The sequence below is a fragment of the Sceloporus undulatus genome, chromosome 1 (genome assembly GCF_019175285.1).
Source record: "Sceloporus undulatus isolate JIND9_A2432 ecotype Alabama chromosome 1, SceUnd_v1.1, whole genome shotgun sequence".
Taxonomy (NCBI): Eukaryota; Metazoa; Chordata; class Lepidosauria; order Squamata; family Phrynosomatidae; genus Sceloporus; species Sceloporus undulatus.
The window spans coordinates 277,745,628-277,758,964 of NC_056522.1; the positions used below are offsets into that span (position 1 = coordinate 277,745,628).

The 13,337-nt window shown below is 39.4% G+C and overlaps 1 protein-coding gene across 4 annotated transcripts in view; it reads left to right on the plus strand.

Moving 5' to 3' along the window:
* The window catches only part of ZNF143 (zinc finger protein 143), a 40,843-nt gene that overhangs the window by 20,152 nt on the left and 7,354 nt on the right, over window positions 1-13,337 (plus strand). For all 4 annotated transcript variants that reach the window (XM_042445234.1, XM_042445237.1, XM_042445235.1 and 1 more), the window contains 5 exons: window positions 2,988-3,104; window positions 6,224-6,299; window positions 6,687-6,812; window positions 10,569-10,748; window positions 12,736-12,963. In XM_042445234.1, the coding sequence (XP_042301168.1) occupies window positions 2,988-3,104; window positions 6,224-6,299; window positions 6,687-6,812; window positions 10,569-10,748; window positions 12,736-12,963 (727 nt within the window). The remainder of the gene's footprint in view (window positions 1-2,987; window positions 3,105-6,223; window positions 6,300-6,686; window positions 6,813-10,568; window positions 10,749-12,735; window positions 12,964-13,337) is intronic.

Consider the following 13,337-nt stretch of genomic DNA (forward strand, 5'->3'; position numbering starts at 1 on the left):
TTGCTCCCACCTCCCAATTTTTTTTACCTTCCTCATATGCCCCCGGGGGGGCATTTTCACTATGTTTTCTGGCCTTTTTGATGTTCCCTTTTAATCCCCTCTGCCTGCCAAATCCACTCAGCCTATGGGGTACCTTAGTGTCTCCAGTCCTTAAGAGTCAGCAGAGGGCTTGCTGAAGAGTGGAAATTTAGTGAAATTTATTTTCTGCCAACTCCCTCCCATCAGCTTTTCTTTGGATCTGAGCCATAATTGCTGCGTCCAAACTCTATGATTCAGAATAATCTCTTGGTTTTCTTTTATTTTTATTTTGCATTGGGTCCTGTTTTTACAATTAAAACTGAAGTTGGACCTTAAATAATTTCAGACACCTTTAAGGAAGGAAAATTCTCATGTAGCTTCCTGGTATTTAGCTACTGAAGTTGCTAGGACAAATGTTGAGTAAGCATGCATAATATGATAGGTGATATGATATGATATAATATTGTACCGTAATTATATGATACTATATATTACATGAAAATTTGATCGATGCAACCTGTTTCTGCCAATTTAAAGCAGCTTTTTAATAGTTTTATTGATATGTTACAGTATTTTAATACAGTATTTGAATGTTTAATATAATGTTGAAGGCCACCCAGTAATGCCGTTATTATCGGGGTAGTTTACAAATGTTGGAATAAGTAAATCCTTTTTCTGCCCATGGAACACTCATTTCATGCAACAAAAACAAGAGAGAAAAGGTTTTCACTATATCTGAATTCCTACAGATAATTTCCTTGCTTTAATATTTTTGGAATGTTCAATGATTTCTATCTTCTGCAATAGAAACAAACAGAGACTGTATCCATACTACAGAAATAATCCAGGTTAACATCATTTTACCTGCCATGGCTCAGTTCTGTGGAATTCTGAGAACTGTAGTTTTTAAGACATTTAGCCTTCTCTGTCAGAGGAGCTCTGGAGCCTCAACAAACTACAGTTTCCAGAATTCCATAGCACTGAGACATGGCACTTAAAAAGGTGTCTGCAGTGTGGACACAGCCATAACTTCACATGACAAAAGAGGACCAAAGTACAGTGGCAGCTGTTCCCTGCTTTCCTGCTTCCAGCATTGCATTTTTGCAAGGTATATATTTCCTTTGGTGTGTCTCTAGTCATCTGTCTTTATCCCCACCTACTCATCCACTCACTCAGGGAGATCAAAACAGCCAGTGAGAAGTAAGCATGAGAAATAGAGTATGTGATCAAACAGCCAGTGGGGCAAAGTTCTCAGATTCTAGTGTGGCTATTTCCGTGACAGTTTTCAGGAAGAGAAACAAGACTGTTGGCTTGTTGGATCATACTCTGTCATTGAGTCCATGAACAATAAGCAACCAAAATGTGTTTTCTTCCACCGCCACCCTTCTTGGTCTCATTTGTGCCAACAGCACAGGTATAATTTATACCGTGCTACTTGAGGTGTCCAGTGGCCAAGTAGATATGAACAAAGAAGAGGCTTTGCTTCTCCTGTCGTGCTCTCCTCTTCAGATCTAGATGCTCTTTTCATGTTGAATTTCATGGGACTTAAACAGCCAAATAATCAAGCATCAATTTGCCATAAGAAGTCACTTGGTAACACCAATAGCAAATCTGTAGCCATAATTACTTGGAAGTAAGCCTGATTGCATCCACTTGGAATATACCACATATACTTGTGTACAAGTTGACATCATGTATAAGTCGAGGGAAGGTTTTAGGGTCAAAATCATGGATTTTGGTATGACCCAAGGATAAGTTGAGGGTAAAACTTAGGAAGCTATAATAAAGAATCTAACCACGTCCTTCCCTCTCTCTTCTTCTCCAGACTTCTCGTTACCACCTAACACCACCTCTCTGGTGCTGGAAGAGAAAGCTTTGATATTGGATTGGAAAGGGAAAGAAGTGGATTTAAATGTGGGGTTTTTGGAGGAGAAAGGTGTTTTAACACCCAATAGGAAAGGAAGCGGATATAAACGTGGGGTTTGGTGGGGAGAGAAGTCTTTTAACACCGGATTGGAAAGGAAGTGGATTTAAACATGGGGTTTGGTGGGGAGAGAAGTTTTTAAACACCAGATTGGAAAGGAACTGTCGAGTCACTTCTGGCCATAGGTCTGTGGTAATGCGCTCTCCAATGTCCATCTCTTGAAAAAAGAGGATAGGATTACGAGTCACATTAACAAAGGACTCATGGTTATAAACAAATTAGATCCCTCCCCCCAAAATGGCACAAAATGTTCATAAATCATGTGACATAAATATTAATACAGTGATCCCTCGGGTTACGAAATTAATTCGTTCCGCCGCGCCGTTCGTAACCCGATGCATTTCGCAAGCCGAAAAGGGCTTTCCGTTAGCGCTGGCAAGCCGCGCGTTTGAATTTCGCGCCGAAAAAAAATTCGTAACCCGAAAAAACCTTCGTATCCCGGAACAGTTTTTTCCAATGGAACTTTTTCGTATCCCGGAAATTTCATAACGCGATCAATTCGTATCCCGGGGTACCACTGTATCTGGTAGTTTCACAAATGCAGAATATGTTTTAGAGGCTTAAATACATACTTTCGGGGGTAGTATTTAAAGACATAACCATGTTAGTCTGGATCAGTATGCAAAGGGATCTTGTAGCATCTTTGAGACTAAGAGAAAACTGGGTCTACATGCATGAAATAGTCCTGCTCATGAAAGTTCATGCTACAAACTTCTTTCTCTCAAGCTAATCTCAAAAGTGCTACAAGATCCCTTTACATGCTTTTTTGGGGGTATTGTTGCAGCACACCTCTGTGTAAAAGCTTTTTAAGACCTTACTATAATTTAGCAGTTAAGAAATTAATAAGAAAATATTGCGATTTCTGCTAATGGAACTATGCAACATTTTAGTGTACTTTGGGTTTTTGCCAACATAATTCTTCAAGAATATGTGTGTGTGTGTGCATACAAAGAGAATGTTCATGTTGTAATTTCTTTCTTTTTAGATTGTTTTACAAAGCCATAGTACAAGAGTGACCACAAAACAATCAACTGGAGACAAATCTTTCCGGTGTGATTATGATGGCTGTGGGAAACTGTATACTACTGCTCATCATCTCAAGGTAATAACTGGAAGTATTCAGGCCTTCTGGTCACTCTAGGCCAGGGGTAGGCAACCTTTTTGAGCCGGGGGCCAGGTTGCTGTCCCTCAGACAACTGGGGAAACGAAGCCAAAAAATAAATAATTACATTTTTAAAAAAATAAATATATATATAAATAAACCAGGACAAATGTAGGACAAAATTTTCTAATGGAAGACACTTTTTTTTTAAAAAAATGGAGGACACGCGGAAAAATTTGCTGATTTTTTAAAAAATGTTAATATAAATACATGTTTCTGAGGCTTCTATAGACAATTGCCCCCAAAAGGCCCCGGCGGCAATCGGCGGCAGGACCGGGCTGGGGCCGGTCCCAAGGTCTCACCAGGCCACATCCGGCCCGTGGGCCACAGGTTGCCTACCCCTGCTCTAGGCAATAAGATTGTGGTCAGAAAGTCATGCAAATGTGCCCAAAATTGGATAGATAGCATTTTTAATTTGTATCTTCAACCCAGGGTTTCTTGTGCTCTGGTATGTTAAGAGACCCAGTTCCTTCAGATTTTTTCTTTGCATAAGCGACTTAGGTCCAAAACATACTGCAGAAATAATCCAGTTTGAGACCATTTTAACTGCCCCAGCTCAATGCTAGGGAATTCTGGGAACTATAGTTTTGTGAGGCAGTTAGTCTTCTCTGTCAGAGAGCTCTGGGGCCACAATAAACTACAATTCCCAGGATTCCCTAGCACTGAGCCAGGGCAGTTAAAGCGGTCTCAAACTGGATTATTGCTGCAGTGTGTTTTGGATCTTCATTTGGCAGATTAATATATAAAGAATCCTTAGAGAGGTAAGAGTCATCCTGTGCCTACTGGCAGATTGAGTAAAAGGAGTAGAGAATGCCTCAGGGCAGGTTTTCATCTGGCCTAAAAGAGACTGTGATGATGAGGCCATTATGGGGGGTGGGATCCTCCTTAGACTTCACTAGAGAATGATTGGCCAGTCTCCAATTTCCCTTCTTTGAGCATGGTTCTAGAGTGTGTGGTGGCCTCTCAGCTTCAGGAGTTCGTGGATGAAACATTATGCAGATCCATTTCATTCTGGTTTCAGGCCCGCCTGTGGAGCAGAGATAGCTTTTTGTCCCTGTTGGTTCTGCTGAACCTCTCAGTGGATTTTCATACCATTGATCATGATATCCTTCTGGGTTGGCTCTTTGGGCTGGGACTTTGGAATGCTATTTTATAGTGGCACCAGTCTTTCCTGGAGGGGCAGACTCAGAATGTGGTGCAGAGGGATGCCTGTTCGACACCCTCCCCACTGGCATATGGTGTCCCTCATGGTTCTGCCCTCATGTTGTTTGATATCTACATGAAACTGCTGGGAGAGGTCATCCATAGTCTTGGGGTTCAGTGTCACCATCTGATCTCAAGGAAGGTGTTTCTGTACTAAACTAGTGTCTGCTATCAGTAATGGACTGGATGAGGGTGAACTACAGTCATCCCTTCCCTTACGCGGGGATCCGTTCCTGACACCCACTGTGTAAGGGAAAAAACATGGTTGCTCAAGCCCCATTCAAATGAATGGGGCTCGTGCCCACGGCGGTAGGGCACGGGACACACACCAAGGGAGCGTGCACCATTGTTTTCTTCCGGCGCGTGGCTCCCTTCTTTCTGGCATGGCTTCCAGCGTATAAAGCGGGCTCACCGTAATTGAAACAATGCAGATAGTATACAGGTGCTTTTGTTAAGTCAGAAGGCAGATCAGGATTCAGCCTGTGCTGGGTGGGGTTACACTTCCCCTGAAGTTTTAGGTTCACAGCTTGAACTCAGAACTAAGCCTCAGTGATGGCGAACCTATGGCATGTGTGCCAGAGGTGGCACTCTGAGCCCTTTCTGTGGGCACATGTGCCATTGCCCCAGCACAAAGTTTGTTACTAGAAAGCCAGAGGGACACGGCACTTTGCAATAAATAAGTTGTTTTTGGGTTGCAGTTTGGGCACTTGGCCTTTAAAAGGTTCACCATCACTGGCCTAGATGCTCAGGTTTCAGCAGTAACCAGGAATGTGTTTGCACAGTTAAAACTAGTGTGCCAGCTGCACATGTTCCTTGAGAAGTTAGGTCTTGCTACAAACCTTTACATCCCGTTTGGACTACTGTAACATATTATACAGTATTGGACATGGGGCTGCCTTTGGAAGCTATTAGGAAACTTCAGCAAGTCCAAAATGCTGCTGTCAGGGCGTTAACCAGGACTGGGTATAGGGATCATGTACATTTTAAAATCTGTTTTAACCCTGTTTATAAAATAATACTGTGATTTACTTTTTTAACTTTTTGTAATTTAATATTTTAGCTTGATCTTTTAAACATTATTGTAAGCTGTTTTGTATCCCATATTGGAAGATGGGGTATTAATTAATTAATTAATTAATGTGCAGTAATGGGGAAAATATCAAGATGCACTTCAGCATGTCTGTGTTGTGACTAAAACTGCAGATTTAATTTGCAAAGATGGCTGAAGGCTAGTTGAGTGAACACTAGTCTAGCAGAAGCTGTCTTGAATCTAAACCTCTCAGCCTGGGGATGCAGGAAATTAGAACAGCCCTGGCTTAACATGGTGTCAGCATAATGACTAGGTTTTGGGGCTGGAGAAAGTTTGGGTCTGATGCAACTGAGCTTCTCCCCCAAAACACTCCTTTACTCCCTTTTTGGCTGTTCTACTGGCTGAGATCAACCAGCAGAGCAATTTGACTGACACAGGGCATTATGCAAGCATAAGAATAGTTCAGTGGGGACAAGAGACTTCATCTTATTCCTTCTCCTCTTACAGTCAGCACATCTTTAAGTTATGATTGCTGTGTGACCCCCTTTTAACAAATGTTAAAAGCCTGAATGTTTTGTGACTACCAGTGTCTTTACACATGATGCTGAGTGTTTGTAATAGCAGCCAGGTTGTGCACACAAAGCAGCTGGTTAAGAAGGGTCTTGTAGATCCTGTTCCAGCTTCCCATTCAACACAGGATCCTTTGCCTTTTGCTGTTTATATGTGTATTAGGGCTCCTTGAAAAGATTACATTTTCAAGTGGGGGCAAGTGGTAGGGATAGTGAAATTTGCAGAATAAACACATTAAAAATGATATTTTCAACAGGTACATGAAAGGTCACACACAGGGGATCGGCCATATCAGTGTGAACATCCAGGTTGTGGAAAAGCATTTGCCACAGGTAAGGTCATAGAATTCTTAATGTGCTTTTATGAGAACTTGCAACTGCCTTTCTTACTGACTTACTGAATAAAAGAACAAAATATACACATTAGGCAAAAAAAAAAATCCCTCAGATGTATCATATGGTGTTGGGTTGAGTAATGATTTGTATCACGATGATGTGTTTAACATTTATTTTTTCAATAGTTGTCATTCAAAACAGTGGATGTCCTGAACTAATCTTCAGACAGGAGCAAAATATAAAAAGTGATTATGAAATGACATAACTGCATTGGTATAAAAAGATGATTAAGAAGTGATTAACACTGTACTGTCAATTATACCCTGGACATTTTTGGCCTTCAGGTATTTTATACTTTAAAACATTAATACCATCTTTTTCAAGGTTATGGACTAAAAAGCCATGTCCGAACCCACACTGGAGAGAAGCCATATCGATGTTCAGAAGAAAACTGCACAAAGTCCTTCAAGACTTCAGGAGACCTACAGAAACACATCAGAACACACACAGGTACACTTTTTTATTTTAGTGCAGACAGTTTTTGTTAATCTGTTCATAGTAACAAATTTTGGACAGAAGATGGGCTTTTAATGGGATCAATTTGACTTGTTGTGACTTCACGGTAAGCCTGTTTTCCTACCTGTTCCAGCAATTCCATTTGAAGCTTAAAGCTGCAATATTATACACAGCAGAGAGTAACTCCAATTTGGTCAATGGGTTGTATGTCTGAGTAGACATATATAGGATTGCACTGTTAATTCTTTTTGCACGATATTTTCAAACTGCATACCTTAATTATCTCATTACAATGCAAATAATAAACATTTAAAATTGCAGAAAGCAGTCTAAACCCATAATAAACACAAAGAGCAATAAAATTTAGTACTACCAGTAATGATCATCATCATGTTTCTTTAAAAACACGGGGAGAGGGAGTTGTCACATTACTGAAGCATATGTGGTAAAATTTGTTGCTAGATGGAATTATCTGGAAGGCTGTTCTGCAACTGGAGGTCATCATGAGAAAACCCCTCTCTCATTTGTTATCTTCCTCATCTCTAAGATGAGGAGATACCATGGATGCACCTCCATAAATTACTATAGTATCTGAGTAAATTGATGTAAGAGAGAGGTGTGCAGCCTTTAAAGGGGAAAACTGGCACTTAACATTAACAATCCCTCTCCTGTATCTTGTACAAGTTACTGTTTCTAAATAATTTTATACTCCCACACCCAACATCTTCTTGTAATCTAATTAGGACCTTACCAGAATGCTCAGTACTTTTTGCTATCATGTGCCATCAAGTCATTTCTGACTTACAGAGACCCTAGGATGATTCTATCAGGAGGGTTTCTTGGCAAGATTTGTTGGGGGGGTGGGGTTGCCCTTGAGTGGAGATTTGAGCCCTTGAGTGGAGATTTGAGCCATCGTATCCAGTCTTAGTCCAATACTCAACCACCACACATGCACAGTACAGAGGGATGCATTTCTAAAATGGTTAGTTTCTTGGTTCATATGATATAATATTTCAGGAAGAGGTTAATTTGGTTTATGGCATCCAAAGAAAAACAAATAATCAGCAGCTATAATTCCCACCATCCTTTACAATTGCATAACATCCAATCCAATCAAGTTTATATACGTTACTTCTATCTGTCTCTAATGTATACACATTACATCTACTTCCTCCACAAATACTGAGACTTCATCTTCTGGTAGGACTCCTTCATACATTTTTGGCAGCAATTGTGCTCTAATTGAGAGCAGCCATCAGTCATAGTGTTAGTAAGTATATCTGTGTAATACAGCTGTATGTAAATATGTTATGTTAATGCATTTCAGTACATTAAGCTCTCCCCATTATATTTATGTGCAAAGCAGCTGTTTGTAACTCTTTAATCTCAACATGTAATCTCAACTCTGTTTTACTGTCCCAATACAAAAATCACTGATATTTATGGTTTACATTCCCTTTCCTTATGTTGCGAAACTCATCTCTTCACTTTTTGTTGTACACCTAAAGACTAATCTATGCTATGGTAGCAGCACAACCTATACGTTTGAATGGGGGCTTGTGCTGAACCCATATAAAGTGGGATGGGGACAACTGAAAGCAAAAAAAAAAAGTGCAGGTGATAGGCAAGCAATTTGTGACCCTCTAGATGATGTTGGGCTGCAACTCACATCATCCCATAGCATTGTCTGTGCTAGCTAGGACTTATGGGAATTCTGGTCCAGCAGCATCTGGAGGGCACAACCTGCCCACTCAGTGAAAGTGGATAGTGAACCCTTTGCCTGCCTGCTGTGTTTTGCTCACAGCTCCTCTCCCCAGCACTCATTCTTTCAGCAGGGTTTGCTTCTAGGCTTAGAGCCCAACTGAGAAAAAACAGTTGGGGGAGGGAGAATACAGCATAAAACTCCCATACACTGTTTCAAGTTCTGCACCTCCACAAAAACATAGTTCTCTCCTGTTCAGTTTAGCTCATAATGTAGTACTCTAGTTTACAACTGCTGTGGAATTTCTTTGGAGGATGAAGAAGGGCTTATGAGAATGAGAAAGGCAAGTATATTGTGATTTGGATCTTCTTCTTTAGAGTCCAGCTTTTGACTTCTAATATAACTGTGTCCCACCTGCTTGTGCTTTTGGAACAAATAGAAGAGTTTCAATGACAGGATTTGCAAACCGGTTGTGTAGCATTTTTTAACAATGCTATTATTTAGATTTAGATGAATGGCCGCTGTTGGATGGATCTAAGTGTAAATCAGTTATTTTCTGACTGCAGCATGACACAGTGCTAAGTAATTTATGCATCTTTTTGGCAGGAGACTGGTAAACCTTACTTAAGGAAATTTTTTCACCAAAAAACTAAAAGTTACCTTTCAATAAATAATTTTAAGGCTTTTTCCTTAACATGAGTAGTCAGGTGTTTAATAGCTATATCAGTAATACATTGAATTATAAAAATTGTGCTTTCACCCACCCCTCTTAGGCTTCTCTTTGTGGCATGACAGTATACAGAGAATCGACAGGTCTTAGCAAAAGCCCATGAGAAAATACAGCACAGGAGCATGAGGGTATGCCAGCAATGTAACATTAATTGTAGGGTTATTACTCATTATAGCCATGTATAAGATAGTTCTATGTAAGTCAGACAGGGAACAGATTTTTTTTCTTTGAATAGCAGCATGGGTGAATTTAATACTAGTCATTTAATCTACATACCAAAGACATCTAGATATTCTTGACCATTAGTCTTCATCATTCAGGTTAGGGCTAATTGGAATATTAACCAGTATATTAACCAATGCTGTTGTATAGTATTATTGGGTTTACAGATGGAACATTGCTTAATATTTGTCATGACCACAGTTCACAAAACCATGCAGTTACCAAAATGTATTTTTTTTTTTGTTCTGAAGCAGCAATTCTTCATGCTTCATGACAAACCACACTGAAACTTTGAGCATATTTAAATAGTATAAGAGAAAGGGTCTGCTGATACAGTTGAAGAAGATGAATATTGTGCTGCTCCTGAAATTCAGGATTGTAGTCTGTGTCTAAAAGATTTGCTCCACGGTTTTAAAAGTAGTTTAAAAGTAATGTAAAATGGTAGAAATGTTTGTTTAAAAGGGCTCTGTGCATTACACATTGCATGCAAAATGCTTACCTCAAATCCCCGCCACCACCGCCCCTCCAATTTTAAAAATATTTTTTCCATTTGTTGAGTATCAGAACAGCATTTATTTATGAAAAGGGGGTAATTCACAAAACAACCTAAATAATGCAGCTAATGGGTAGCTCATCAGTTTCTAGCATATGTGTACAGTAGAATTTCTCTATCAGCATTGTCTACACTAGCTGTAATTGATACTGAACTTGCAAGCCACACTAAAACACTCCCAAGTTTATTAGTTTGATAGAGAGGATATAAAAATTGGTGAAATATAAATTAGCAAGAACTGCATATGTTCTGCTGCAAATATGAACGTGGGTTAAAGCCATTATGTTCCCTGAAATAAATATACACAGGATTAAACTATAAGTACTAGTAAGTTTAATGACAAGTCAGTCCCACAAAATTCAAAGGGCTACTTTCTAGTACTTAAAATTGTACCTGTAATTAGCTTTGTAACTTAAATTCAGTTGCACATTCTGCTTAATAATAGTAATAGATGTAGTATTAAATTTTTGAAACACAACTGAACTTAGGCCGCATATGATTTTTAAACATCTGATTTGCCTGTCTTTACTTTTGTATTTCTAGGTGAAAGGCCCTTCAAATGCCCCTTTGAAGGATGTGGTAGGTCATTTACAACATCTAACATCAGAAAGGTTCACATCAGGACACATACAGGGGAAAGACCATATTATTGTACAGAGCCAGGATGTGGGAGAGCATTTGCGAGTGCAACTAATTACAAGAATCATGTGAGAATACATACAGGTATTTAAATCATACTTCATAGCATTTTACATCAAGCTGTATCTCTAAGAACTTCTACCCAGTTGAGTGTCAGATATAATAACTTAAGTCTTCCTGCAAAAATAAGAGACCCTTCATACTTCTCTTAATTCTGAATTCAGAATGTTTTCTCATTATTATTGGAGGCAATGAAGAAAATGCAAAATAACATTAATGTAGCTATAGCCAATACATTTCTATACCACTTATGGAGCCCTGGTGGCGCAGTGGGTAAATGCCTGTACTGCAGCCATTCACTCGAAACCACAAGGTTGCGACTTCAAGACCAGCAAAAGGGCCCAAGCTCGACTCAGGCTTGCATCCTTCCGAGGTCGCTAAAATGAGTACCCAGACTGTTGGGGGCAAATTAGCTTACTTGCTAATTAGCTTACTTGCTGTTCACCGCTATGATCTTTGGAATAGCGGTATATAAATAAAACAAATTATTATTAATTACTTATCAGTGAACTAGCACTCCCTAACCAATGTGTAAGCCAATTGCCCCCAACAATCTGGGTAGTCATTTTACCGACCTATGAAAGGATGGAAAGCTGAGTGGACCTTGGAGCCCTCCTCTAGGATCGAACTTACAACGTTGTGGTTGCAATACCAGCATTTAACCACTGCAGCACCAGGGCTCCTTCTGTACCAGAGGCCGAGGGCTAGCCCAAAGACTGCTATACTAAATGGAAACATTAAATACCTAGTTATAGACTGTAGACTTGAACTTTCAGAGCTTTGACAATTGTGTTGTGTGGAAAGGTTGTGGAACAGTTGAGAACATGTGTACATGCCTTGTACTTCATTTTACCCTAATGATGAGGTAGAGAGGATTCAACTGGGATTGGATTAACTACAAGGGCGTGCCATCTGTGGCTTTCAGCATACACTGAAAGCCGCTCCAGAAGAGCCCGTCGCGCGCCCTGAAAGAACTAGTGGGGTGTGCGCTGCAGGCATGAGTCCCATTACTTCCAGTTGGGCTCCAGAACATGCAGAATTCCCCTTACGCGGATGGATCCGGAATGGATCCCTCTGCGTAAGGCGAGGGCGCACTGTAATAGCTCAAAAGGTCTTGGCCAAGTCGCTGTGATTTTTGTAATTCTACAGTGGTTCTGAAGACACCAGTAGAAGATTACTGTTGTAGGATTTCTTTGCAGCAGTCTCCTTCTCGTCCTGCTGCTTAAATTTGTAGGGATAGAGCTAATAGGACCAGGATGAAACTGCACAAAATTTGAAATGCATGCTGAATACTGGCCATTTTCATGATTCAGTTTTTGTGGTTTGTTTGTTTTATTTTGTTTTTTAGAAATGTAACCATATGGGACTCTGAAATAGATCAGGGATTGCAATGCATGGAAAGCAGAAATGTAATATTTTCTTATCCATGTTGGTTTCAATCCTTTTCTCTCTGTGCTTATTTTCTATACAAAATTTCCCCATATCTGCTATATCTTTGGAAAATATTTGGTACAAATTGATACCCTTTTCTAGCATTCTTTAGTCCCAGTTCAAGACAGGACTCTATAGGGTTGTTTATACTATTTTAAAAACCCTCATTCACTTAGAATTAGCAGTGATCTGAATACATGACATTTTGACCAGTTTGTAGTGGATATTAGGCTTTTAGGTGCCTAAGGGCTTTAATCTTTAAAAAAAAAATCTTTTCTCTGGATTTCCCTGAAAAATGGCTGTGTAAGCAGCGGATTTACATTGGCAATAGAGAGAGGAATTTGTGTCACACTTTTTTTAAAACATGGAGTGAAATAAGTTGTATGATGGTTGCTCTGTGGGGATGTGGAGTGGGGAAAGGATCATATATTAAAGGAAAAGTGCCTAATTAGTATTTTGCAGGAAACATAGAAACTATCTTCTACTTCCATTATCTAAAGCATGCTTCTGCTGTCATTTTAATATAAATTTTAATATAATCATGGTTGTTTTTTTTCAATACTTGTATCTTCCCACTTAGGAGAGAAGCCTTATGTATGTACTGTCCCCGGCTGTGATAAGCGATTTACAGAATATTCCAGTTTATACAAACATCATGTTGTACACACACATTCCAAACCTTATAATTGTAATCACTGTGGAAAAACATACAAACAGATTTCTACCCTTGCAATGCACAAGCGGACAGCACACAATGACACTGAGCCAATAGAGGAAGAGCCAGAAACATTTTTTGAGCCACCTCCAGGTATGGGATTATCATTGTCCATTCAGTTTTTCCCATATTAACAATCGGAATTATTAATCTTTATTTTCAACTCATAACATCTTAACATGGACGTTAAAACATTAGAAAAAGAAATGTAAATGCTTTATTTGTACCTACTTTCAAGCTTCTGTGGGAGCTTTCAAACAAAAGGTATCTGTATTCTTAAAATTTGTAGGATAACAAATTTTGGCATTCAAAAGTCTTCAGGGCAGAAATTGAATGTAAATGTTCTTTTGTCTCTTTTTAGTCTTGTGATTCATTTACTCTGTCTTGTATAGATTTGATTCATTCAATATTCAAAATATTTATTAATCACCTCTCAGTGTAGATGAGGTCTGAGCTTGGGAAATTTA